The sequence below is a fragment of the Canis lupus genome, chromosome 3 (assembly GCF_048164855.1).
Source record: "Canis lupus baileyi chromosome 3, mCanLup2.hap1, whole genome shotgun sequence".
Taxonomy (NCBI): Eukaryota; Metazoa; Chordata; class Mammalia; order Carnivora; family Canidae; genus Canis; species Canis lupus.
In genome coordinates this window covers 35,955,808-35,983,013 of record NC_132840.1, presented here as the reverse complement: position 1 = coordinate 35,983,013, position 27,206 = coordinate 35,955,808, and the positions used below count along the sequence as shown (strand labels likewise).

The 27,206-nt window shown below is 44.8% G+C and overlaps 1 protein-coding gene across 2 annotated transcripts in view; it reads left to right on the top strand.

Moving 5' to 3' along the window:
• The window catches only part of PLPP3 (phospholipid phosphatase 3), an 81,964-nt gene extending 73,334 nt beyond the window's left edge, over window positions 1–8,630 (top strand). For both annotated transcript variants that reach the window (XM_072820382.1, XM_072820381.1), the window contains one exon: window positions 6,700–8,630. In XM_072820382.1, coding sequence (XP_072676483.1) covers window positions 6,700–6,825 — 126 coding nt within the window. In that variant the 3' untranslated portion in view covers window positions 6,826–8,630. The remainder of the gene's footprint in view (window positions 1–6,699) is intronic.
• The last annotated feature ends 18,576 nt before the right edge of the window (window positions 8,631–27,206 follow it).

Sequence of the window (27,206 nt, the reverse complement as noted above, 5' to 3'; positions counted from 1 at the left end):
GGCCACGCACGATGGTAACAGAGGTCGCATTCGAATGGTCCTTTATTGGTAGGATGTGTTTTCATATAAATGGTTCTGTTAAAGCCTGACAATCATTATGGAAAGATGAATTTTTAAATAACGTTTGCACACAAGTACAGGGCAGGTCTGTCACCTGAAATCACAGACCTCTTCGTTTCGTGCAAATTCAAGCCCTGACAGGAATGTGATTTAGCCTGGGTTGACAGAGCAGGAGCAATTTTGAGACTAGATCTTGCTGTCTGACTCCTAGTGTCACACGCTTTCCACCCCATCAAGTTCCTTCTCAGATATACCAGGAAATCATTCAACAGAGACGCTGGCCAGTTCCCAGTGCCAAAAGCCACTGGGAAGCCCTTTTTTTGAGGTCAAAAAGTGATGATTGCAATTGACTAACTCTCATTTAGTCAAAAGACAGGGCTGCCAAGGATGGCTTTTCTTTAGATAGCACTTACACTTAGGGCATGAGGGTGAGCCAGGTCCCAAGGCTTTCTCCTGCAAAGAAAATGATTCCTTTAATCTATGAGATTGTTTATTATGGTAGAGCAGGATGCCAAAAGGAAATCCAGGGGCCAAGGCATGGGGATGTCTGTGAAAGGAGCAGCACAGGGGCACCTGGGTGGCTTAGTTGGTAGAGCATGTGACTCTTGATCTCGGGTTTATAGGTTCAAGCCCCACATTGAGTATAGGGATTACTTTAAAAAAAATCTTAAGAAACAAAAAAGGAGCAGCACATGGTCTCTATCCTCACATGGTGATGGATTAGAATTTATTGAGGGCTACAGTTGTTGGGCTTTGAGTAGGTCATACGCTAAAGTGGGAATATGGTACAGCATTGTACCTAAAAGTCTATGCCTAGTGCTAAGAGGAAGGCTGTTAAAAGTTGTATGGATAGCAAAGAGAAGATACTAGGGAAGGTACCATGAAATCCAGTTTCCAGCACCATGAAAGGAGCTGCTCTCAAAGTAGTTATGTAATGTGTAAGGCATTCAGCCATTAAATGGCAGATGTGGGATTTGAGCCCACCTGTTCATCTCCACGCAGTGTCCTCTAATGCTTCTCACTTGAAGATACCTGTAGGGCTGTTGAATGCAGATTCCAGGCCACACTTCTGGTAGGTCTTGGGCAGGCCCAGGAATCTGCTTTTTCAAGAGGCACTCAGCTGATTCTGAAATAGATGATCTGAGGACTACACTCTGAGAAATACCAGAGTAGACACCTTGCCATTTTCTTCTTCTTGTAAGATTCCAGCTTTCTTTTCCTTTTATATTTATCCGCCTCTGTGCTGTCATCTAAGCTCGTGGCGGGAGGGGTAGGGGGGATTATAAAAATCTCAATGTATGAGGATGTGATTCCCCTTTTCAAGGAGTTAACTTACACATTCTCAGAAGTTGACACACTCAAGGACTCCAGAAACATTTAGAGAACAGTTTTGTCGTCATGTTATACCCTTCACAAAATGACCCTCAGGATTTGCTGACTTGGCCATTCACAGCAATGGGAGTGTAAACCTGGCTAGACTATAGACCAGACTTCTCGTTTCTGGCTGGTGTGGTTCTCAGGGATCCCCAGCCAGGCAGCACCCAGCAGTGCTGGACTGTCTGCACTCCAGGGGCCTGGCATCTCTAGAGCGGGTGAGTGCCTCCAACAAGACATCAGAGGCATCTTCCTGTTTGATTGTGTTGACTCATCTCCCAAAATAGCCTCACAAATTATAGGACTTGGAGATCAGATTGTATCTGTCCTGCAGAAAACTCCCACCTGCATATGGTCTTCCTGTCCGGCTTGACGTTTACCTCTGGGCTTATATTCTGAAACATTCTTCTTTGCCCCTCCTTTCTCCTTCTCATTTTTTCTAGTTCGTTCTCTTGTTTCTTGCTTTCTTCCACAAGGGACAGGGGAGGAGATGTGACTTTGTATAGGTAGGCACTGAAGCCATGAGCCATTGACGGTGGCTTCCATTTATTAACCTCTTAAAGGACACCAGGTGCATTGTCACCCTTGTGCCTTTTGTTACATCACATCCTTAGAGTTACCCTCAGACGTGGGTACCGTGTCCCTCGTTTAGATATCTTACTGAAAATGGCAAAGCCTGGATTTGAAGACAAGTCTGTCTTGCTTTAATGGGCAAAGCTGGTTGCCGGTGCTGCTTGTTGCCAGATGCAGCGGTCCAGTAAAGATAGTCAGTGTTTGCAAGGAGACTCCCCGTATGCTTCTTACCTCCTCCTAACCATGAATGGGTTCCTCATCCTGGAATTGCCTTGTTTGTATGTAGTGTTGCTCTCAGAGGACTCCACTGTCCTGAAGTCATCTTGCACCTTCAGGTCACAGAATAGCCTGCCATTCTGACTCAGAAGGTCAGAACCACTTCCCCAGGATACTACCCAAGGGACGCCAAATATTAGAAGGCAGAGGAAAGCAGAGCTGGAATTTTTTTTCCTCTGGTGTGGTTACCCAAAGCTGAAGCGTTTCGGTGGGAACAAGTGCAGAGATTTCTAGAGCTGACTGCAGAACCAGAGAGGAAAGCTCTGCCTCCCCTGCACACATGCACACCACCTCTATCAACTGCAGTCTGTTCGGAGAGTTTCACAAATCCATGTCTTTGCCTAGGCTCCTGCCATGGACTCATCCTCCCCTAGATTCTGTAGGTCCTGCCTGGTGCCCTTGCTGTCAGGTTCCCTGCTCCCTTTTCGACTCCTGCCTCTCAGATACAGCCTTCTCAGCATGCTGCTTCCCTGCTACGGCCTTGACAGTGGCTCCTGAGGCCCAAGAGGACAAGATCTGAACTCCTTGCCATGTCCTAGGAGGCTTCTCGAGATCTGGCTCTCCCGTCTCCAGCCTTACTGACTGCTTGGCCATCGCCGCTCTGAGCTTCCTTCCCACAGCTCCTAAATGTGCTGTCCTGTCCTGCTCCTGTGTCTTCCTACTCCCTGCCCCTCTGCCTAGAACCACATTCCTGGCATTCACCACCCGGCTAACTCCTACCTATGCTCACTGAGCCAAGCTCAGATATACCTCCTTTGCGGAAAGCCTTCTAAGGTGCCCTCGCTCCCCTTCAGTGTGGGTTAGAGGCCGTGTTCTCTGTGCGCCTTCAACACCCTGGCTTCCCACTCTCGTGATCTTTAAGACACTGTTAATGTGGTTGTCTGTTTACCTGGATCTCTCCCTCATTGAGCTTTGGGAGGGCAAAGCACTCTCATATGTCCTTATCTTTGTAATCTGAAGGCTTGGCACAGAGCAGATGTTCAATGTGAAAAAAAGCTATTTATAAAATGCAAAGAATCAGAGAAATGGAATTGAAAACAAATGCTTCAGGCAGTGTAAACAAGAACTTTCCTTGCTGCTGAGGGTATAGATTTCTGGCTTGCTGACACCGTTGTTGATTCTCTACTATGCTCTTTCAGACGCGAAGATCCGTGGAAGTGGGGCTGTGGGCTGGGAGCGTTTCCCTGGACATCAGATAGCTACCTAATTTGTATAGACCCTTCCCTGCCTGGGCCTCTGGGTTTTCTTTTTGGGTGGAGATCACCTTCTGCAGGAAATGGAACTGCTCCGAGCGAAATGTTCACTTTGGCTGGTCCTTTCTGTGTTCTGCTGTTCAAGCGTTAGAAAGACTGAGCCCTGTTTGAGTCTTGACAGCATCACGTTTCATGATTGCACCCCCCCCCCCCAAAAAAAAAAGTGTGTGTGTAAGCTCAAGCCACGCTGAATGTGAAACGCAGTGTAAAGGGGGATGCTGCTGGACCTGACTCAACTTCTCATCCTGCCGCCTGGCCACGTATGTGCAGCGTATGAGCGTGTGGTTCCCCTGAAGTCCAGGGGATTTGCCTGTGCCGATAAGGTCAAAGGCCAGAGTGCTCGCTTCCAGTAGAGAGGAGTTTAGAAATTCAACAACAAACATGTACTGAGCCCCTCAGGTGGGCAAGACAAAACCCTAAGTGTTTCAAGTGATGTAGGATCAGCAGGGCTCAGATTCCACCTCCAAGAGGCCTCCCACCTAGGAAGAAAGGCTGACAAGGTTTGGGACATATGAGAGGCACGGCTTACTCTAGGCTTCGTAGGTCATTACTTTGGGGTCCAGAGCATTACAGAAAGGAATGTTTTTGTTTTTTTTTTTTTTTTATCTAGGTGTGTTCCAGACACAGGTTTAGGTCTCCTCAGTACATTATTGCTTTGAAGCTCCACATTATCCCTATCTTGCAGCTGGGAAATGGAAACCCTAATTATGAGCTCAGAAAAGTAAACTGGGAAATAAGCCAGTAGATTAAGGTGGTGTCAGAAACTTGAAGGGATGATGTTTACTGGGGCTTGGGGGACTGTCTTCGGCAGGTGGGATGAAGCTAGGAGAAAGATTTCCAAGAAACGAGAGCAGTAAAAATCCTTATTGGGTGTAGCCAGCTGCTGGGCAGGAGTAAGTACAGTTGAGAGCCAGCCACTGAAGAGTTGTTCAAAGGCTTCCTCAGAGGCTAAGTAACAGAGGAAGGGGTAGATAGTTTCCAGGGTAGAGATGGGGACAATGGCTCTGCACCTGTCAGAGAAGAGTTGAAAAGTTCAATTATCTCCACATTTAACTTTAATCAAGTTCATTTAATATTTCCTTATACCAGGAGCCCTTGAAAGCCCCTTCAATGACGGCGTGTATAAAGGATTCCTGGCTAGGGGGCCTAGAACCTCCCAGCAGGGTTGGGTACAAATCTTTTCTTGACTTGGTTCTCAAGTCTCTCACCATTTATACCTCCTTGGAAAAGAAAGGGACAGAAGGCTTAAATTTTTTCCTTTGCAAAATAGCATATTCAGTAGCCCTTGGGTTGCAAACATTAAAATGTTACCTTTCTTGAAATATTTGACTTTATTATGGTAGCATAGAAATATCCCAGCCATCTTTTCTTATTACTTTTTTACAAAAAGATAATAATTAAATGTTTGGGGGATACCCGGGTGGCTCAGTGGTTTAGCACCTCCTTTCGGCCCGGGGCGTGATCCGGGAATCACCGGATCGAGTCCTGCATCAGGCTCCTGGCGTGGAGCCTGCTTCTCCCTCTGCCTGTGTCTCTGCCCCCCTCTCTCTGTGTGTGTCTCTCATGAATAAATAAATAAAATCTTAAAAAAAAATTTAAATGTTTGAGTAGGTGATCTATGGAATGGGCACAAAATTCAGAAGGTGTCAGTGTTTTGTAATAGTTGGTTAAGTCTGTTTCCCGTTTGTCTTCTAGTCACTCGATCTCCCGACTAACCAGCATCACCAGTTCTTTTTTTTTTTTTTAAGATTTTATTTATTTATTTATTCATGACACACACACACACACACACACAGAGGCAGAGACACAGGCAGAGGGAGAAGCAGGCTCCATGCAGAGAGCCCGATGTGGGACTCGATCCTGGGTCTCCGGAATCACGGCAGCGCTAAACCGCTGAGCCACCTGTGCTGCCTGCATCACCAGTTTCTTGCTGTGATTTTTGTTGCACGTTTGTTGACTGCTGTCTTACTACAGAAAGGACATTTTGGAAATTGGTTCAACAGGTGATCCAAGTCCCTATGATGGCCAGGCCTTGGCTGCATGAGCCTTGGTGTTGCTGAAGTCTTATTAAATTAAGAACTTCACTTGCTAGCCTGTACTGTGTCCAGAATGAAATCATAGTACCATCCTTGTTAGTGAGCACATGACCCACTGCAGGCCAAGGACTTTTCAATCCAGAAAGCTGCTAAACATAAGGAAATTTGAAAGCGTGTTCTAGTCTCCATTCTGAAACCCAGCCATGTGTTTCCTATTACGTGGCATGCCTGATAGCTGCCTCTTAGGGTTTACTCAATACAGACTCCTATTGCTGAGTGGCTCAAATGGATGTCTGTATGTTTATTTTGCCAACTGATACAAAGCACAAAGTTTTCTTGCTCCGCTAACTCATCAAGTTCTTGAATCTGTCATCGTAAGCTAATGGAGACAGGAACTACACTGGAGCCATCCCCGTAGCCTTGCAAGTTGGGTGTTCAGTAAGTGTTCCTTGGTGACTCTAAGACTGGGTGAGGTCTCGTGCTCAATAGGAGGAAGGGTTTTGGGAAGGAGCGATAGGAGTTTTCATTGACCTCTCCTCCGGGTCAGTTGCTGACTCCCTCAGCAATAAAATCCCCCGGCTTCTTCACCCCCATCAAATTGTTGAGATCACCGGGCTTTTAGGAAAACGTGGCCACAACTGCTTCCTTCTCCAATCCCGCTGATAGGAATTCATGTTGGCTGATCTCTTGTGGTCACACCCTTGATTTCTTTCTGAGGAAAGGGAAAGTGTCGTGGATTAATGAGTGTGACATAATTATGACTTGCTTCCTTGTTTAGGAACTTGTTTTTCATCGCTACACATTTGCCTTGAAAAATCAGGAAGTAGGCTTTGGGATAGGGAACACTGGGCTGAGAGTCCAGAGAACTGAGTTCTACTCCTGCCATGGCTGTGCAACCCTGGCGCATGTCACTGTCCCTCTCTGGGCTTCAGTTTCCCTATCTGTATAACACAAGTTGGAATATATATATATATATATATATGATCTTTATATGATCCTTCCCCATTCAAAGATCTATAGTTTGGGGTCCCCTTTCCCCATTCTATGCTCCTCTAACCTTCCTTTTGCCTATTCCCCAGACCCCGGATGTCAGTTATTGATTTGGATGTCTGATTTTGTGCTTCTAGGTTTTCTTTGTGTCCGACCTCTTCAAGACCAAGACGACACTCTCCCTGCCTCCCCCTGCTATCCGGAAGGAAATCCTTTCACCTGTGGACATTATTGACAGGAACAATCACCACAACATGGTGTAGGTGCCGCCCAGCTCCTGAGCTGTTTTATGGAAATGACTGCTGACAGCAAGTTCTTGCTGGTCTTCAATCTCATCAGACAGTAGAATGTAGGGAAAAACTTTTTGCCCAACTGATTTTAAAAAGGAAAAAAAAAAAAAAAACAAGTCTTACTTTGTGGCCTTCCAAAATAGGTAGTGTTCACCTATGTGGAAACAACAGCAAACTAACACCAAGTGCCGAAATCCTGGATGTGCAATTGGTTTAAGTGTTCATGTTCTAGTGAACACGGGCTTGTTCTGGAACAAACACTAAAATGATTTGCATAGAGCCTGCCAGTCACCCTTGTGACCCGAGGAACCCCAGGCCTGTGAGAAAAGCTCAAATTCCCATTGTAGCACATGATGCCAGAAATAGCACTGAATCAAGAAAATAGCCATCGCGGGGCGCCTCTCTTGTGTCTCTCTGTCCACACCACTCTACTCCATACTGTGACTTTGGTTCAGGAAGTTCAACATAAGGAAGAAAGAGCAAGTTTTCTAAGCCAGGTGATTAGATCCTGAGTCCAAGTTCCAGTCCTAAGGCCTTCCGTAGCCCTCCCTCCCCGCGGCCCGCAGGCCAGCAACCACAGCCCCTCAACTTTAGTGATTAGGAGACTCTTTGTGGATGAGGGAATTTCACAAATAGCACAATTTCGGAGGAGATGAGGGTGCCGGCCCTCATGTGTCTTCTTCTGCCGCATCATGCCATGGTGTGGGAACGTCAGCTGCAGGAGGCCGCCGCTGTGGTCTCCATCCCCCGGCACCTGCATGTTCTCGGCAACGATAGCTTCGCTCACTGCTCCTCCCCCGAAGCCCTTGCTGTGCGCCCACCAGGGTTTCCCGGGAGGCTCCCCAATGGGAGCAAAGGCGTGCTCTGCCGCCAGCTGATGGAAAGCAGCCTTACGCACAAGAGACGTGGGAGCAAAGGGGCAAGAGTGAAAAACTCCCCAAGCTTTTGGCTACTCGAAGTCAGGATGAGCCAGAGTAGGGGACGGTCTCCTGCCTGAGAGGCTGCCCCTCCAGTTCACGGAGCTCACTGGGGTCTCTGTGGGGGCTGCTCTTGCTCAACTGTGTAAAACACTATTGTCTTGGGGTTGATCTCTAGGGCAGTTCTTGGTAGGTTCTGCTGGGCAGAACACGGGGGCGAAATCTCCGTAGAGTTTTTCTCATCCTCTATCTGTAAGTGTCCTTCCGAGCCAGGCCCCACTCTAGGCAGTAGACAGGGATCCTTTCTACTGAACCTTTGAGGAAAGGAGGAAGGAAGAAAGGCTTTCCGATCACGGATGCAGACCTTTCAAAGGGCTAAATGTAACCACAAGGATCAACCACATGCACATCCTTACCACAGAAGCCGTCCTTTCATTTCAACTCCTAGCAAGCTATGATTTTTTATATATAAATATTATATAAATAATGTATAAAACATTAAAAGTTAACTATGTAAGATATTATTTCTGAAACAATTTTAGCTATATCCACTATGATTATAAACTGTGTCTCGACCTGTGTTATTTACATTAGCTGCTTAAAAAAGCATTGAGTTAATTTTTTTTTAATATCAACTAAAATATCGTAGTTCTGTGGTAGACATTGTTTTACAATGAGAGAAATAACTACAACTAGAGAAGACTGTATAAAAACATTAAATTGTCAGTATTTTTGTAAGGTTCCATTTTGTAAAGAGAATAATATTCAAAGACTTTTGTAGAATACAAAGTGAAAACTTGTATCTGCGAAACTATACTTGTATTAAATGTGCTTTTTAAATAAAAGCTCATAACACAACTATTTAAAGGAGTCCGAATCCTGGAATGTTCGAGGGATGTGCCGTCTTGGATGTGTGGTAGGAGGAAGTGGGATCACGGGTGATCTGAGTTCTTTGGATGGGCCAGCCTCACCTCAGGGCACCCTTCCCGATACTTCCAGCTATCCTTCCAGCGGGAAATATGGTGGCCATTGGATAGCCAAAGCTGTCTGAGCTGCTCTTTCATCTATGAAAGCCTGTTTGCCCAGAGAGGCTCTGGCTCTGCTCTGTCTCAGGCCTTTCTAAAGAGCTTTTGTATTCTAAAGGGGTTTTGTCAATGAGGGAGGAGCTGTGGGTCCCCCAAAGGCAGATAAGGAGCACTGCTCCAGATAAGGTGTGCTTGGGGACCTCCCAAGGGAACCCTTTAGACATCAAAAGAAGGAGGGTGGAGGGCGCTCCCGGGGAAGGCCAGTTGGCCCTTGCTTTCTCTCCCGGTGTCTGCCCAGCCTGGGGGAAGAGGGGAAGCTGGAAGTGTCAAATTCATCATGCACCTGTGTGCCAGGCCCTTTTCTGCCTGTCACTTTCGATCCTGATGGCAGTTCTTATTTTGAGAAATGAGGAAGACGAAAGAATGCAAAGATGAAACGACCTGTCTAAGATCCTAGAGGAGTAAATTGCTGGCTGGGACTTGTATTCATTTCCCATTGCTGCTGTAGCAAGTTACCACAAATGTAGTGGCTTAAAACAGCACAGATTTATATTATCTGACAGTTTTGGAGGCTCTATGGGCCGAAGCTGTTTCCTGGTTTTTTCCAGCCTCGAGAGGTCATCTGCCTCCCTTGGTTTGTGGCCTTCTTTCTCCATCTTCAAAGCCAGCAGTGTTGGGCCAGGGCTTTCTCACTCCACTGTCTCTGGTCCTCTGCTTCTGCCACTGCTTCCTCATTTAGGGCCCTGGTGATTATGTTTGGCCCACCTGGATAATCGGGGCTTCTCTCTACCTGTGTTAAGTTCAGCTGGTTAGCAACCTTCATTCCATCTGCTCCTTAATTCCCCCTTGGCAAGTCGTGTAACAGATGCACAGGCCCCATGGATTAGATCACGGACTTCTTGGCGGGTGGGGATCATGCTGCCTACCACAGCTCCCCCTCCAGGCTCCAAAGATTCACATCCAGCACACACACAAAATACATTCACCGGATCCCAACATCCCACAACGTTTCAACACAGTACAGCATCAACTCCAACCTCAAATCTTATCTAAATTCTAATTTCAGAGACTCCAATCTCATCATCTAAACTAAATCACCTAAGCCAGGTAAGAATGAGATTCTGGGTTTAATCCATCCTGAGGCATAATTGCTCTCCATCCGTAAGCCTGTGAAACAAGTCAGCTGCTCCCAAAATTCAGTGTGGGACAGGCATAGAATAACACAGACATTCTTGTTCAAAAGAGAAAATGAAAGGACAAAAGGAGCCATGGATAACACACGATTTCAAAGTCCAACTAGGCAAACTTCATTTGGTTTCAGGGCCTGGGAATAAGCTGGTGTGCGTCATAGCTCCTGCCACCCAGACCCCGGTCAGTCTGCTCTTCACTTTTAGGCAAGCCCACTCAGTACTTTGCCAGCATATTCCTGTAACCAGAAATGTGCCTTTGGGTCCCAGGATGCAGCAAGGGAGATCCTCGAGGTCAGAGTCCAGATTTTCCTTTCAAATCGAGGGGAACAGAGGTCCAGATGGACAAAATAACTTGCTGGGGGTGAAGGAGAACACATAGCAGGTTTAGGGGAGGGACCCAAGAACAAACCCCAAGTGTCCCCATACTGTTAATTCCTCAGTCTTCCCATCATGACTTTCCAGTAGCACTTGATAGACTCAACTGGTCTCAAGAAGAAATAACCCCATTTCCTAGAGACTTAAGGAAGTTGGAGCTAGGCCACAGTATGGGGCAACTCGGATTCAGATCCAAACCATTTCAATTCCTTTTCGACCAGAGTTGATTACCTTACTGAGCACAAGTAAACACATAAGGTAGGGTAGTGGACACAAGGAACAGGGTCTCAGTTTTAAGGGGCTTATAGGGTAGGGGAGAAAGTATAAAATCAAATAATCACACACATTTGTAATTAAAAACTAAGATAAGTGTTTCTGGTTTTGTTTTTTAGAGACAGTGGGGTGGGGAACAGAGAGAGGAGAAGAGAGAGACTCTTAGGCAGGCTCCACACCCAGCATGAAGCCTGACATGGGGCTCGCTCTCCCGCCCCTAAGGCCATGACCTGAGCTGAAATCAAGAGTTGGACGCTCAACTGACTAAGCCCCTATGCACCCCAAGATGAGTGTTATGAAGAAAGTTAGAGGAAGCTATGAGAGGCATCAGCAGGAGAACCTGTCCTATCAGAGAGTGGTCTCCCTAAGGAGCTACCTTGGGCCGAAGCCTATTTGCATCACTCCCCTACTCCAAAAAAATCAACGAAGAGCCCTGCCAAATGCAGGTCTAGAAGAAGAGACAAATGAGTGGCAAATAATGGTGGTGTGATGGGGGAGGAAGGACTTGTATAAAGTGTTCTGGGAACATGAATGAATCAGAAAGATTTTGAGGCCCTCCATATGTACCTTCTCCCCACCTCATATAAATATCCCTTCTAGAATATCCAGTCCTGAAAAAAAAATGCCAACTTCTGAGAATCTTTCCAGTGATGGTAATCATGCCTTTAACAGCACTTTGCAAGTGTTCAAAAGCACTTGAGTGCACACAATCACATTTGGATTCCCCACATCTTTCTAATTGAAGATGTGGAAGGAATAGCCCCAAAGATGACAGATGAATGTTAGTAACAGGGGGGCCTTGGTAGTTTTGACACCATTACGATTTGTAGATAATAATAAGAAAAAGAGGGGTGCCTGGGTGGTTCAGTCAGTTGGGTGCCTGATGCTTGGTTTCGGTTCAGATCATGATCTCAGGGTCCTGGGATCAAGCTCTCTGTCATGCTCCACGCTCAGTGAGGAGACTGCTTAAGATTCTCTCCCTCTCACTCTGTTCCTATCCCCCTTCCCTGTGCTTGCATTCATGCACATGTGTACAAAAGCATACACACTCTCTCTTTCAAAATAATTTTAAAAAAATGAATCTTTAAAAAGAGAAAAAGAAGGGTTACCTGGGTAGCTCAGTCAGTTAAGTGTCTGCCTTCAGCTCAGGTCATGATCCCAGAGTCCTGGGATAGAGCCCTGCACCAGGTTCCCTGCTCAGTGGGGAGCCTGCTTCTCCCTCTCCCTCTGCCTGCTGCTCCCTATCTCATTATTTCTCTCAAATAAATAAAATCCTTTTTTTTTAATTAATAAAATCTTAAAAAAAAGGACAACATATTTTTTACAACTTCATAACAGAAGATATGCAAATGAGAGATAAACATAAAAGCATACTGAACTCCATTAGTCATGGGGAAATGCACATTAAAATCACAATTAGATATCACTACATACTTGTGACATCCTTTTTTAACTTATATTAAAAAAAAAAAGCAATCTAATAACCTAATAGTACAAAGTGGTGAAGACATGAGAAAACTGGAATTCTCACGCACAGCAAGTGGGGAGGTAAATTGGTACAACCATTTTGGAAAATGTTGGCAGCATCTATGAAAGCCAGTGATACACATATCCTGTCCCCCAGAAATTCCTCTCCTAAATATACACCCAGCAGAAGGATGTATGTAGGCTCACCAAAAGACATGTACAAGAATGCTCACAAATGCACTGTCTAGAACTGTAGACAACTCAAATTCTCTTCAACACTCGGGGATAATTAAATTATCACATGAGGAATCCTATTTAACAATGGAAACAAACCCCTATTATGCACAGCATTATGAGTAAATTTCACAGAAAGACTAAAGAGTCAATGAAACCAGGCCCAGCAGAAAACACGCTGTGAGTTCATTTTTACGAAGTTCAAAACAGCAAAAGAAATTATCAATAAAATGAAAAAGCAACCAATGGAATAGGAAAACATATTTACAAATCCTCTATTTGTTAAGGGATAAATATTCAAAATAGATAAAGAAGTCACACAACTCAATAGTAAAAAAACAAATAACCCAATTAAAAAATGGCCAAAGGACCTGACTGGACATTTACTCAAAGAAGATATATGAATGGCCAACAGGTCCATGAAAAGATGCTCAGCATCACTCATCATCAGGGAAATGCAAACAGTGGTATACTACCTCACACCTATTAGAATGGCTTCCAAAAAACAAGAGATAAGAAACACTTGTTTCTTATGTCGAGGATGTGGAGTAAAGGAACCCCTTTGCACTGTTGGTGGGAGTGCAACATAATGCAGCCACTGTGGAAGACAGCATGGAGGTTCTTCACAAAAATAAAAATAAATACCATATGATCCAGCAATTCTACTTCTGGGAAGATATCTGAAGGAAGCAAAAACACTATGTCAAGGAGATATCTGCACCCTCAGGTCACTGCAGCAATATTTACAATAACCAAGACATGGAAACAACCTAAGTGTCTGTCAGTGGATGAAGAAGTTGTGGAATATATATGGAATATTATATATATGGAATATATATATTATGGAATATTATCCAGCCATGGAAAAGGAGGAAATTCTGTTATTTGTAACAACGTGGATGTACCTTGAGGGCTTTAGGCTAGTGAAATATCATTGATTTGGCCTAGTTGGGAACCAAGGAAATTATTTGACTGTCATAGTGGCACCCAACCTAAGAAGGTTATTCTTAACCTATCTTCCATCATAGAGTCTAAAAAAGAGGGTCACTGGCTTTCCGAGCCAACTTGCAGCTGCTCATGTTCTACGTATTTGAGAAAACAGGAAGGCATTTAAGGAGACATTCATTAGCCTGGTTATTGCTGCTTCCTTCCAGCATTGTCTAGTGAGGGTACAATGGTTGGGGTTATGGCAGCCACTTTGCCAGCCCTAAGGAAAAAGCCAGAACCTTACAGAGCCATTGACCCAATGCCCTGGATGGATCAGTTCTGAAACCACCTGGATCTAGACTCTTATGATGTGTGGTAACTAAATGTCTCTGTTGTTTTAATAAATTTAACTCAGTGTTTAAAAAACAAAACAAACAAATGAAACTCATCTGATGACAGAAGTCAGATTTGTGATTACCTTTGCAAATACATTGCTTGGAAAGGACTTGACCTGGGTGGTGGTCACTTTGTGAAAATTTATTAAGCAGTATACTTATGATTTATGCATTTCTCTCTTTCTATGTCATACTTCTGAAAAGGGAAAAAGGAAAGTTTGTAAAAAAAAAAAAAAAAAAAAAAAAAAAAAAGACCAAAGGAAAAAGAGAAAGTCTGGCGGTATATTGGCAATTTTATTCCCTAAATAGCTTTCAAATTCATCCCTTCCTTTCACTCCCATGAACGTAGGCCGTAGGCCAGGCTTCATTAACTCTTTCTTTCTTTCTTTCTTTTTTTTATTATTGGAGTTCAATTTGCCAACGTATAGCATAACACCCAGTGCTCATCCCATCAAGTGCCCCCATTAACTCTTTCTTAGTCTCCTGCAATAGCCCTTCCTCCACTGACATTCTCATAAAAATTCCTCCGCACAGAGCCAGGGGGAGCTTCCCAAAGCACAAAATACAGAAATCATGGGCCTACTCCTCAGATATAACAAATTTGCATTTTTCCCTATTCCAGATTAAATACTATTATAATTTAAAAATAAAAAATTAAGATACAATTTAAGTTCAGTCTCTCTATTCCACAGTCTGTCCCAAAGGTTAACCTGAATGCTAGTCCTTTCAAGTCAGACCTTAGTTGGCCCATTATATGGATGCATTCCTGAGTAGTGTATAGAACTGTTTTATGAGTTTTAAATATGTATATATGTTAAAATTATCAAATAGTATGTATTTTTATAATCTCTAAATACTCAACATTGTGATTTTGCAGTATCTATGTGAACGTGTGTTGTTTATAATTTTTTATCCAGAGATTATCTATATAGCAGGGCTTATATTTTCTGTAGGAATCCCATGTGTCTTGGTCTTTTAAAAGTAGTTTTGTCGGGACGCCTGGGTGGCTTAGTGGTTTGGAGCCTGCCTTCGGCCCAGGGCGGGATCCTGGAGACCCAGAATCGAGTCCCACGTCAGATTCCCTGCATGGAGCCTGCTTCTCTCTCTCTGCCTGTGTCTCTGCCTCTCTCTCTCTGTATCTCTCATGAACAAATAAATAAAATCTTTAAAAATAAAAGTAGTTTTGTCTTTGCTCCTGCCAGGAGGGAGTCCCAGGGATTTCATAGGCCTTGGGCTATGCAAATCTAATTATATTCTCTTTTCAAAATTTCTAAGGAAGGGTTTCAGGAAAGAGTTGAGACTTCTTAGATACACAAGACTGCATGATTTGAACTCTACCTACCTCTCCAACATCAATCTCAGCCTCAAGGTATTACCTTGGTTTTATAATTTTCTTTCATTTCAGATTTAGGAAATTTCTATTGATCTGGTCCATGAATTAATGGGGGCATGGAACTATTATACTTTATTCAATGGAGAGAGAAAGAGAATATTTTCAGAGTAGAAACTCCCTAAATATTTTTTTAATCCAATAGATGACTAGAGAGTCCCTCTTGCAGCTTATTTATATGGAACTTGTGTGTGTGTGTGATTATATGTGCAAGTACTTATATGTATTTGCAAATGCATGATTGTGTTTCTCTGGATATGCATACAAGTATGTGTGAGCACATCCAAATATACATACGTCCATGTTCACTCTGTTCCTGCTGAGTGGGAGATACAAACTGTTAGGTGGCGTTTGTGGAGATGCTGTGATGTTTGCGGTGACAGTGGAGAGGGGAAATAAAGGATAATTGCCACTCTGGTGACCAAACTGTGGAAAATGTGGTCCAAACAGCTCTCAGTCAGAAACTCTCCCTATGGAAGGTGCCTGTTTGGGGGCAGGGGGTGTTGTGGAATGCATTCTACCTAAGGAAACATTGTATTGCTTTTGCATCTAGGGTGTTGGGAGGAGGAGTGGAATGAATTTTGACATCAATGGGACAGCATCAATGGACAATGGTTGGTCCCTGTGGACTTGATCTCTTTCCTGCCAGTTGAAGCTGATGTGCCAAATTTTCACTTTTCATTTTCTTTGTAATCCTCTGAGGCCAGTTCCTGCCACATGCAGGGGCCCCTTTCCATCCCATTAAGCCTCTGCCTTCTATTTCAGTGCTTCTTTTCCTCTCATTACTCTGGCATGTGTGGGCAAACAGTAACTTTCTACCAGTGCTGCCACTCGACATCTTTCTCCTTTGGCTTGATTCATGGGACGCTGTCTGGGGGTCCACCGTTATTGGCACAGGAGTTCCATGACCATGATGTCACCTCTGCTCGGTTGGGGGACCCCAGCATGAATCAAGACATCAGAGGAAATGAGTGGTGATCCCCCAAGGAGACAAGCTCATAAAGTCATCATCAGTGACAGCAAAGGAAATTAAGGAAAACCAAGGTCAGAGTTATAAGAGTACAACCAGTGTTTGTTGATTCATTCCTCATTCATTCAAGGACTATTCATTGAGCTCCTACCCTGTGACTTAGACATAGTTCCTGCCCTCAAGGAATTCACAGTCTAGTGAGAGAGAGAGATATATGGACAAACAGAAAGAGACATAAGCCCAGGATACTATGGAAACCCAGAGGAGAGGGATCTAAAAGGCAAAAAGTTCAGAGAGGAAGCAAATCACACACAGTGATAAAGAACATAGACTTAGAAGCAGGGAGACTTGGGATTGAGTCTCCATTCTTCCACTCAACAGTAGAAGCCACCCACTAATGGACCCTCCATTTCTTCAGTTGGATGCTGCTGACAATATAGCTATGTGGAATGGGCTGATTAAATGACATGAGTTTTTAGCATAAGGTCTGATTTGGTGCAAGCATTTAAGTGAAGATTCTATTTTATTTTTTTTAGCAATCTCTACACCCAATGTGGGGCTGGAACTCATGACCCTGAAATCGGGAGCCACACACTCTTCCAGTAGAGCCCCAAGTGGCACCCCAAGTGGAAGATATTTTGTTATATCTTATAGAGGTGGTGCTTAATGCTAATATTTGAAACAACATGTAGGAGGTAGCTAGAAGAAAAGCGTTTTAGTGGTGTTCTAGGCAGAGAACACAGACAACCTTGTCCAGAGGTCTGACACATGTAATGAGCTGTTACACCATTTGATATGGTTGAAATGAAGGATTCATTCATGAAAGTAGTGGAAGCTGAAGTAAGAGAGGTAAGTAGAGGCCAAATGATGCAGTACTGTATACCTACCTAAGAAGTCTGAACCATTTTTTGAACTCCATCTTTAGAGATTTAAGAAAAAGAGTAACATGGGGCACCTGGCTGGTTCAGTTGATAAAGCATACAAATCTTGATCTCAGGGTTGTAGGTTGGAGCCCCACATTGAGTATAGAGATTACTTAAAAATAAAATCTTAAGGGGCACCTGAGTAGCTCAGTTGGTTAAGCGTCAGACTCTTGGTCTTGGCTCAAGTCATGATCCTAAGGTTGTGAGATCAAGCCCTGCGTCAGGCTCTACACTCAGCAGGGAATCTGCTGGAGATTCTCTCTCCCTCTCCCCTTGCCCCTCTCCCCTTGCCCCAAATAAATAAATCGTTTTTTAAAACCTTAAGAAATGGGGAATCCCTGGGTGGCTCAGCGGTTTAGAGCCTGCCTTCGGCCCAGGGTGTGATCCTGGAGACCCGGGATCGAGTCCCGTGTCGGGCTTCCTGCATGGCGCCTGCTTCTCCCTCTGCCTGTGTCTCTGCCTCTCTCAAATAAATAAAATCTTTTAAAAAAATAAAATAAAACCTTAAGAAATAAAGAGAATAATATGATTAGATTTGTATTTTTTTTAAAGTTACTCTGAGGCAACTTGATAAAAGTGTCAAGAACCTTAAGTACATTCATATAATTTGATCGAGTTATTTTACTTCTAGGAATTTATCATTAAGGAAGTAATCTGAGATAAAGGCAAAAATTTATATGTGAGATGCATATTGAAGATTGTTTATAATAACAAAATTAGAAACAACCTAAATGTTAAATAATTGAAAAATGATTAAATACATTATGATAGGGCACCTGGGTGGCTCAGAGGTTGAATATCTGCCTTTGGCTCAGGTCATGATCTTGGGGTCCTGGGATTGAGTTCTACATCAGGGTCCCTGCAGGGAGTCTGCTTCTATCTCTGCCTATGTCTCTGCCTTTCTCTGTGTCTCTCATGAATAAATAAATAAAATCTTTAAAAAATACAACATGATACATCCAACTGATATAATATTTTAAAGCATTCAAATGTATTTGACAACAGTGAAAGGTATAGGAAACGTTCATGATAAAATGGCAACACAAAAAGAATTCAGAGCTTAAATTCAATGGTTCTGGTTTTGGTTTAAAAGAAAGAGAGAGGAAAAGAAAGAAAGAAAGGAGGAAGGAAGAAACTATACCTAAATAAATAAATAAATAAATAATAGATTTATCTCTGTGTAGTGGAGTTACTGGTAATTTCCGTTCTGTTTTTTGTTTTTCCATACCTTCCATATCTTTAGAGTGACTATGTAGCTTTTACATTTTAAAAATATTTTTTTATATTTAAAAATATTTTTTATAATTTAAAAATATTTTTAAAATTATCACTTTTATAGACATTGTACAGAATAGAGATTTATGTAGGAGAGAAAGAAAAAAAATGAGACAATTGGTTGGTTCTTATATTAATCCAAGAGAGAAGGATAAGATTTTGTTTGCCAAGACATACCCGGAAGGGATATATACAAGCAGGGAAAGATTCTAGAAATATCAAGAGCTAGAACTGAGAGGATCTCACTGCCTATTAGATATGGGTGAAATCACAGAGAAGAAATCAGGTTTCTGACTTGGGCAATCAGGTGGAATGTGTACTGATCTCCAAGAGAGACAAGACAGGGAGAGGGCAGTTTGGAGGACAGAGTAGCAGAGATCAGAATGTCTGCTTTGGATATGTTGAACTTCAGGTGTTTATGGGAGGGTGAGTGATCACATGCAATGAATAACAGAAAAATAGGTTCTGCAGTGTGGCTGTTCATTCATTCATTCCTTCAACAAACATTCAGTGAGTATCTACAATAGTGCCAGACAATGTTTTGGTTTTTGGCATGTAGCAATGTACAAAACAAAATAGAGCTTGCATTCCTGTTGGGGGCTAGAGTCTCTATCTCAGAGCAGACATCTGGGCTGGATATAGACTTTTTGAAGTCAACAACTGGTGCAGATGATGGACAACCATCTGGGCATAGTGGAGGTGGAGAAAGCCACAAGCAGTGAATGGGATACATGGCCCCGTGGGGGAGTGTGGAATGAGAAGTAGGCTTATGGGGGATCAAGGTCAGTCAGGCTACTTCTTTTTCATAGTTTAGGGATTGAACTGCTTTGACAAATGTCTGCAAACCCCTTAAATATGATTTTTCTGTCTGTACTCAACTTCCAACCTAGCCGCCACTTCTGTGAGAGAGGGACAAATTACTGTCTCTCTCATAGATTTGGTTGTCTTGTCTCTAAAATAGTAGTGATATGACTTTAACCTGCATCAATATAACTTGCCTGCTTCAGGACCTCTGCACTCTCTGTTCCTTCTGCCGGAATGGCCTTCCTTATGTTCTTCCCCTGCTTGGCTCTTTCTTGTCATTCAGGTCTCTGCCTAACTAACATTTCTGCAGAGACAACTTTCCTGACCCCCACAGTATAGGTCAGTATAAAGCCAGGCCATTGCTATTCTAGCACTCTTTTCTAATCAGGGCCTGGTATTGTACTGATTGTTGGTTCTCCCATACCCCAACCAGAATGTGCCATGAAAGTACGGATCGAGGGGCACCTGGGTGGCTCAGTGGTTGAGCGTCTGCCTTTGGCTCAGGTCATGGTCCTGGGATTGAGTCCTGCATCAGGTTCCCTGTGTAGAGCCTGCTTCTCTCTCTGCCTATGTCTCTGCCTCTCTCTGTGTCTCTCATGAAAAAATAAATAAAACATTAAAAAAAAAAAGTGTGGATCAAGATTGTCTTGTTCTTGATGACAGTCCATCTAGAACAGAGCCTGGCTCAAAAAGGCAAGCAGTAGTTTTTGAATTATCTTGAATTAGTTGAATAATTTAGAACAAATAAGTAAGGGATTTTCCAACTATGGGAGTAAACAAAAAACAATTATTAAATATTTCTATGTGCCACGTACCTTGTTAAAGTGCCGGAGATGCAAACTAAAATCGTATTTACTTCTTCTTGTTCTTTTTCTTTTTTTTTCTTTTAAAGATTTTATTTATTTATTCATGAGAGACACAGAGAGAGAGGCAGAGTCACAGGCAGAAGGAGAAGCAGGCTCCATGCAGGGAGCTTGATGTGGGACCCAATCCCGGGACTCCAGGCAAACCCTGGGCCAAAGGCTGTGCTAAACCGCTGAGCCACCCAGGGATCCCCTCTTATTTACTCCTTATTTGCAAACATGTTTACAATCTCATGGGAGATACAGACACTTATGCAGCTAATATAAGATAGTGAATAAAGGTTGGCAGAGGTTTGAGTTAATGTGAGGAAGAATCTGGAGATGTATCGTATGCTGAGGATGGAACTAGGTAGTCTCAGGGCCCCAAATTAGAATACTAAGATTGTGGTATCAACTTGATATTCTGGCTCATAGGCTTCACTGATGGAAGATAAGATAGGAGAATAGGTCAACTTTCAAGTCTATAGTAGACTGTGAACTTTATATCTGTCTAGTATATCATATACAGATGTGTATACAGAAACGTAGTAGGTGATCAGTAAGTATTCTTTGAATTGAAAAAATCCTATCTCTGGGGCGCCTGGGTGGCTCAGTCAGTTAAGCATCTGACTCTTTTATTTTTTATTTTTTTTAAATTTTATTTATGATAGGCACACAGTGAGAGAGAGAGGTAGAGACACAGGCAGAGGGAGAAGCAGGCTCCATGCACCGGGAGCCCGATGTGGGATTCGATCCCGGGTCTCCAGGATCGCGCCCTGGGCCAAAGGCAGGCGCTAAACTGCTGCGCCACCCAGGGATCCCAAGCATCTGACTCTTGATTTCAGCTTGAGTCACGATCTCAGGGTCATGAGATTGAGCCCTGTGTGGGCTCCGTGCTCATTGGAGAGTCTGCTGGACATTTTCTCTCTCTCTCCCTCTGCCCCTCCTCCTGCTCTCTCTCTCTCTCAAATAAATTAATAAATCTTTAAAAAAATGAAAAGAAAAAAATCCTCTCTCAGTCAGAGTTGGAGAGTTGGTCAGAGTTGGTGCATACCTATTATTCAGCCTTAACAAGGAAGTAAATTCTGACACATGCTACAAATGAATGGACCTTGAGGACATCATGCTACATGAAATAAAACAATCAGAAAAGGACAAATAAAGTATGATTTCACTTATATAAGTTATATAAAATAGTCAAAGTAACAGAAAGAAGTAGAATGGTGGTTGTCAGGGTCTGAGAGAGGAAAGAATGGAAAATTGTTTAATGGGTATAGAATTTCAGTTTTGCAAGATGAAAAAGTTCGGGCAACTGGGTGTACAGTACTGTGAATATACTCAACACTACTGAATTGTACACTTAAAAATGGTTAAGAGGAGGGGCATCAGGGTGGCTCAGTTGGTTAAGCATCTACCTTTGGCTCAGGTCATGATCCCAGGGTCCCAGGATTGAATCCGTCATGGGGCTCCCAGCTCAGAGGGGAGCCTGCTCCTCCTGCATATGCTCTCTCTCTCAAATAAATAGATAAAATCTTAAAAAAATTTTTTTAATGGTTAAGATGATATACTTTATATTATGTATATCTTACTACATTTAAAAGTTAAAAAAATATTAATAATAAAATTCAGAGTGTGTGGCTGGTGATTCAGCCGTACCTGGATCTGTGTTATTTTGTTCTCCCGAGAAGTTAAAGATCTCAGAAAAGTCTATTCCCAGTGAGAGTTCTGCCTGCTTCCAGATTTTGTGGACTCCCACGAAGGGAAAAGGGAAGCTGAGGCTCAGCGAGGTTGTATAACTTGTGCAAGCTCACACTGCCTGCAGAGATAAGGTTCTGTGACTAGAATCCAAGTCTTTTAACTCCAGTTCAGTGCTCTTCCCATTCCACTGGCAGTCAAGATCAGGGCCAGGGTCAGGGTCAGGGTCAGGGTCAGAGTCAGGGTGAGCCTCTGCAGCCACCTCTCACATCCTGAGGCTGCCGAGAGTTCCCCTGTTTTCACCACAGCAGACAGAAAGTGCATTCCCTTGACATCTCTGGCTAAGTGTCTAATAGGAGCCTCACATTGCCCTAAACTGAGCCTGTGATTTGTTATCCAATGATATACTTTTGAAAATAATTTTTGATGATAGTTCACTATGTGGTTTTTGGAATATGCCTTAGAAGGAATTCAAAGAATTGAGTCACATTCCTATAACAAACTCTTTCCCCACGTACTTATTTTTGAGAGTAAGCTTTCCCAGTGCTAACATCTGCAAACATGAAAAATAGGGACAGAATTGATGCTTAGCCTTGTTCCATTCTAGCAATAAATATACGTCAATGGGTACATGAACTGAGTAAAGAAAATCCTCATATATCTCATTTTGAGATTCATTTCCAATAAAATTTTACTTTATACATTTAAGATTTTTAAAAATCCATTATGTATTTGTTGTCTGGTCAATTGTGCACTATTCATAATTATTATAATTCAGATGAAATTTTTAAATATTTAGAATTACATGGATACAGGAAAAAGAACATTTTACATTTCTATTAATATCCACATTTTTGTTAGATACATGGTATAGTGATAAATAAAAGACTTTCAATCAAATAATCTGCACTAGGCTAAGATTCTGGAGTGGAGGTAAATGGAATAAAAATGTGAGTTCAAGGAATGAAAGGAAGTATATAAAATTTCTGATTCTTCTGCTCTTTCATCTATTTTTCAAATAAATGTAGCATCAGAATGCCATATTTAAATTCAGCTGGATACACCTAAAAAATACTTTTATAATTTCAATATTTACAAATCGCCATTAATTACCATGTCTGCAACTATTTAAACTTAAAATGAATATTTTCTCCAGATTTGTGAATTTATTTATGAGAAAGTTCATATGACTGCAAAAACATCAGATTCTATCATGCATTTACAGAATTCTCTTAATTAAAATAATTAAAAGCGAATGACATTGAGAGAGTGTTGGGAAATTCCTGGTGGTCATTCATGTAAACTAAACGCTATGCATGGCATATATATATATATATACCTGCATACATCTACCTGATTGGGATTCAGGGGTGGATGAGATCATAAACATACAATGAACAATTTTTTTTAAAGATTTTATTTATTCATGAGACACACACACACACACACACACAAGCAGAGATAGAAGCAGGCTCCATGCAGGGAGCCCGACATGGGACTCATCCCAGGTCTCCAGGATCCTGCCCTGGGCTGAAGGCGGGGCTAAACCGCTGAGCCACCCGGGCTGTCCTACAATGAACAATTTTAGATTCTAACTTAAAAATGTGCTTTAGGGATCCCTGGGTGGCGCAGCGGTTTAGCGCCTGCCTTTGGCCCAGGGCGCGATCCTGGAGACCCGGGATCGATCCCACGTTGGGCTCCCAGTGCATGGAGCCTGCTTCTGCCTATGTGTCTGCCTCTCTCTCTCTCTGTGTGTGACTATCATAAATTAAAAAAAAAATTTTAAATGTGCTTTAGATTCCATAATTTTTTTCATATTCTTTCGGGGGTAGGTGAAGCAAACAAACTTGAATACTACTGGCAGAGACTGTGCTTGATGAGTTACTCTGTAAAGGGTGCAGATGGAGCACCTGGGGGGCTCAGATGGTTAAGCACCTGCCTTGGGCTGGGGTCATTTTCTCTAGTTTCTTGGATTAAGCTCCCAGCTCAGCAAGGATTCTGCTTCTACCTCACTCTCTCTCTCTCTCTCTCTCTCTCTCAAATGAATAAATAAAATCTTTTTTAAATAAAGGGGAAGGGTGTGGAGAAATGGGTAGGAAGCTGGAAGAAGATAGGGAACCAGAAAAGCTTTTGATTTCTGGTTTGGCTTTAGTTTGCTTTTGTTTCTAAAGACGAGAAAACGTGTGTGCCCACGGGAAGGATTCGGACAGTGAGGGCCAGCTGCGGGTGCGGGTGACAGTACCAGAGGCCAGGGAGCCCCAGAGCAGGCGAGGCCTAGGAAAGGGCCAGGCCCCTGCAGCCCCCCGGCACCGCCTGCGTCTACCTCCGCGGTCAAGCCCGGGCTGGAAGAGCCGCTGTGAGCGTGCGGGAGGCCGTGCGGGGCTGGTGAGAGGGAGAGGGAAGCAGCCACTCGGGAGAGGTGGTAGGACCTGGCGGCTCGGACAGGAACTTAGGGGTCAGCAAGGCGGCGTGCTCCGAGCCGGCGCGGGTCAGGGCGGGAGGGAGGTGGGCTTCAACCAGCCTGGGGGGTGGCAGTGGCCGTGGGCTTGGGGCGGGCGGGGACGGGGCCCGGGGGCGGGGGGGGGCGGCCCCTGAAGGTGATGGAGCCTGGCCTCGGAGCTGCGGAAGGAGCCAAGGCGGCTCACGGCTGAGCGAGGACCACTGGATCTCAGGGTGGAGTACGGGGTTTTATATAATATACATATAAGTACATTTTTTTCCCTCCCAAGAGCACTTTGTGATGATCCAATTCTCCTTTTCCTTTGTGTAATAGGCCCTGCCGTCGTTTTCCCGTGTGGAGGATCTCTGACTTCGGGGGGACGTGAGTGGCACTATAGGTTATATAGTATATATAGATTATACAATCTATATATTATCTCTATATATTATCTCTCTCTCTATATATATATAATAGTGGCACTATAGGGGCGACCTCCTCTGCCCCTCTTTCCCGGGCGCCCCCGGGGACCGTGTGCTCAGCGGGTGGGAGGTCGAAGGAGGCGGTGACTGGGAGCCCGGGGGTGGGGGCGGGGACCCGCGGGCAGCTCCTAGCGCGCCCCCTCCCGGGCTCCGGGAGGTTCCTGGGCTCCGGAGCGCTCCCTGCGGCTCCTGGGGTCCGGACCAGGCGCGGGGCCTGCTGGGTCCCAATTCCCCTTTTTATCCCCCGCACACGGTTTAGACCCGAGTGCGGAGCGCCGCGTGCGGGTTCGGGGACCCGAGTGCGGGACGCTGTTTGCGGATTCGGGGACCCGAGTGTAGAACACCGCGTGCGGATTCGGGGACCCGAGTGCGGGACGCCGCGTGCGGATTCGGATTCGGGGACCCGAGCGCAGGACGCCGCCTGCGGATTCGGGCACCCGAGCGCGGGACGCTGTTTGCAGATTCGGGGACCCGAGTGCGGGACGCCGCGTGCGGATTCGGATTCGGGGACCCGAGCGCGGGACGCCGCCTGCGGATTCGGGGACCCGAGTGCGGGACGCCGCGTGCGGATTCGGATTCGGGGACCCGAGTGCGGGACGCCGCGTGCGGATTCGGATTCGGGCACCCGAGCGCGGGACGCCGCCTGCGGATTCGGGGACCCGAGCGCAGGACGCCGCCTGCGGATTCGGGGACCCGAGTGCGGGACGCCGCCTGCGGATTCGGATTCGGGGACCCGAGCGCGGGACGCTGCTTGCGGATTCGGGGACCCGAGTGCGGGACGCCGCGTGCGGATTCGGATTCGGGGACCCGAGCGCGGGACGCCGCGTGCGGATTCCTGGACCCCAGTGCGGGACGCTGCGTGCAGCCGCGGGGACCCGGTCTCCGCAGAACCTGCAGGGGGCAGAGGAGGGCGGGGCAGGCACGGGCCCCACGGGAGCAGCCCGGGGCTTCCAGCCAGGCCTCGGTTTTGAGAGCAACGGGCTCGGGAGGGCGGTTGAACATGAAGTCTTTGCGGCGGTGGATTATCCGTGGGGGAGGCTGGCGGCGGGAGGCTTTGGATTTCCAGGCTGCACCCGGGGCACTTTTCTGGAAGGAAAGGCAACTTTCCAGCCCTTTGAAGTGACTCTGTGGTGCCCCGGCTCGGAGCAGTTCCTGCAGGGAATCCTCACAACCCTATGATTAGATATTAGTCTGCTTTTTCTAAGATAAGGGTTGAAGTGATGCACCATCATCTAGGTGGTAGGGACAGATTTCGGGTTGATGCAGGTCTGCCGTCATGGCCTGGGCACCTGCGCTGTGCCCTCCAGGGGGTACCAACTCTACTGGGTGGGGAGGGAAGAGAAACTGATGATTAGCAAAGTAGTAAGTACCCTATCTGGTGCATGCTAAAGGCGAGGGAAGATGCCAGTGGTCATTTTTGTGTACTTGATTGTTTCTTCCTGACTCAGCGAAGTATCCTCAGACAGAGTGAAGTGGAACCTGGTCATTGAGGATGAGTAGAGAATTACACAGCAGAGAGGATGCTTCATGCCCAGGGAGTAGCAGGTTCCAAGGGCCCGATATCGGGCCCCACAGAATGGAATGACTAGAAGGTCCTTAGGGAGCCTCCACCCTTTCATTTCACTGAGGAAATACATGGAGGCCCAGAGAGGGTAAGGAATTATTTAAGTTCACAGAACAAAAGCGACAAAAGGAGGCCTAGAATGCAGGTTCTCTGCCCTTTACACTGTGCTCTAGGTTTCTTAATAACTTAATGGTCAGACTTACCCTATAAAAGTAGCTCACACACTAGATAAGTACTTTATATATCTGAGTTTCTTTTATTTCTGGGAACAACTCCACGAGGTATTTGGGCAAAATGCAATATTTTTACAACTGCTTTGCAATGGAGAAAATTGAGACAGAAGTGACTTACCCAAAATCACTGCAAATCTCAGCCCAGAGCCCAGGTTCTTTACTACTCTTGTCTGTAGAGATAAGTGAAGTAGATAAGGAAAGACGGGCATGACAAAACAAGCAAAAACCTTTCAAGGTAGAAATATGTATCACCCCCTTATTCAGAGGAGGGCCTGAGGCTCAGAGATGTTCGGTGACTTGCCCAAGGTCAGAGTGAGAAGGTGATGGAGCCTGCACAGGAGACCAGGCCTGAGGTCTCTCTGCTCCAACTAGTACAGCCCCACCTGAGCTAGAGAGGCAATCACAGTCCTCTTTCCCTTGACTCACATCTTTCTGACTCTCTGCCTTGGGGATATGGGCCTCTGGAGGCAAAATAGCTCTATTCCTGGCCCAGTTATGTGGTCAAATATCGCTTTTCCCATGAGGAATTTCCTGCCCAAACAGGACAGGGACCTGGGTGTCCTGGCTGCCAATGTGGTAATTTTCTGCATTCCTCCTTACTTTCTCCTTGCTGCAAGTGCTCAGGGGATCTGGATCACATTATCCCCGAAAACCTAAGTGTGAGATGCTTTTAGCTCTGGGGCCCTTTAGAGAAGCAAGTTGGTAAAGCAACTTCGGTTTAGGTTTACAGGTTAAGAATCAAAGGGGCAAAGCCCGGTCAGGACAGTCTGCACTGGAGGCATGGGGCCTGCTGGAACTCAGTTAGCACCTCTTAAATCTGGGTGAAGAGTGACGAATAGAGTTATGAATTGGGGGTGGAAAAATGAGCCCCCCTCCCCCGCCAAGTATTTCTCTTCACGAGTAACCCTCACTGACCTAGTGAATAAGATGCATGAG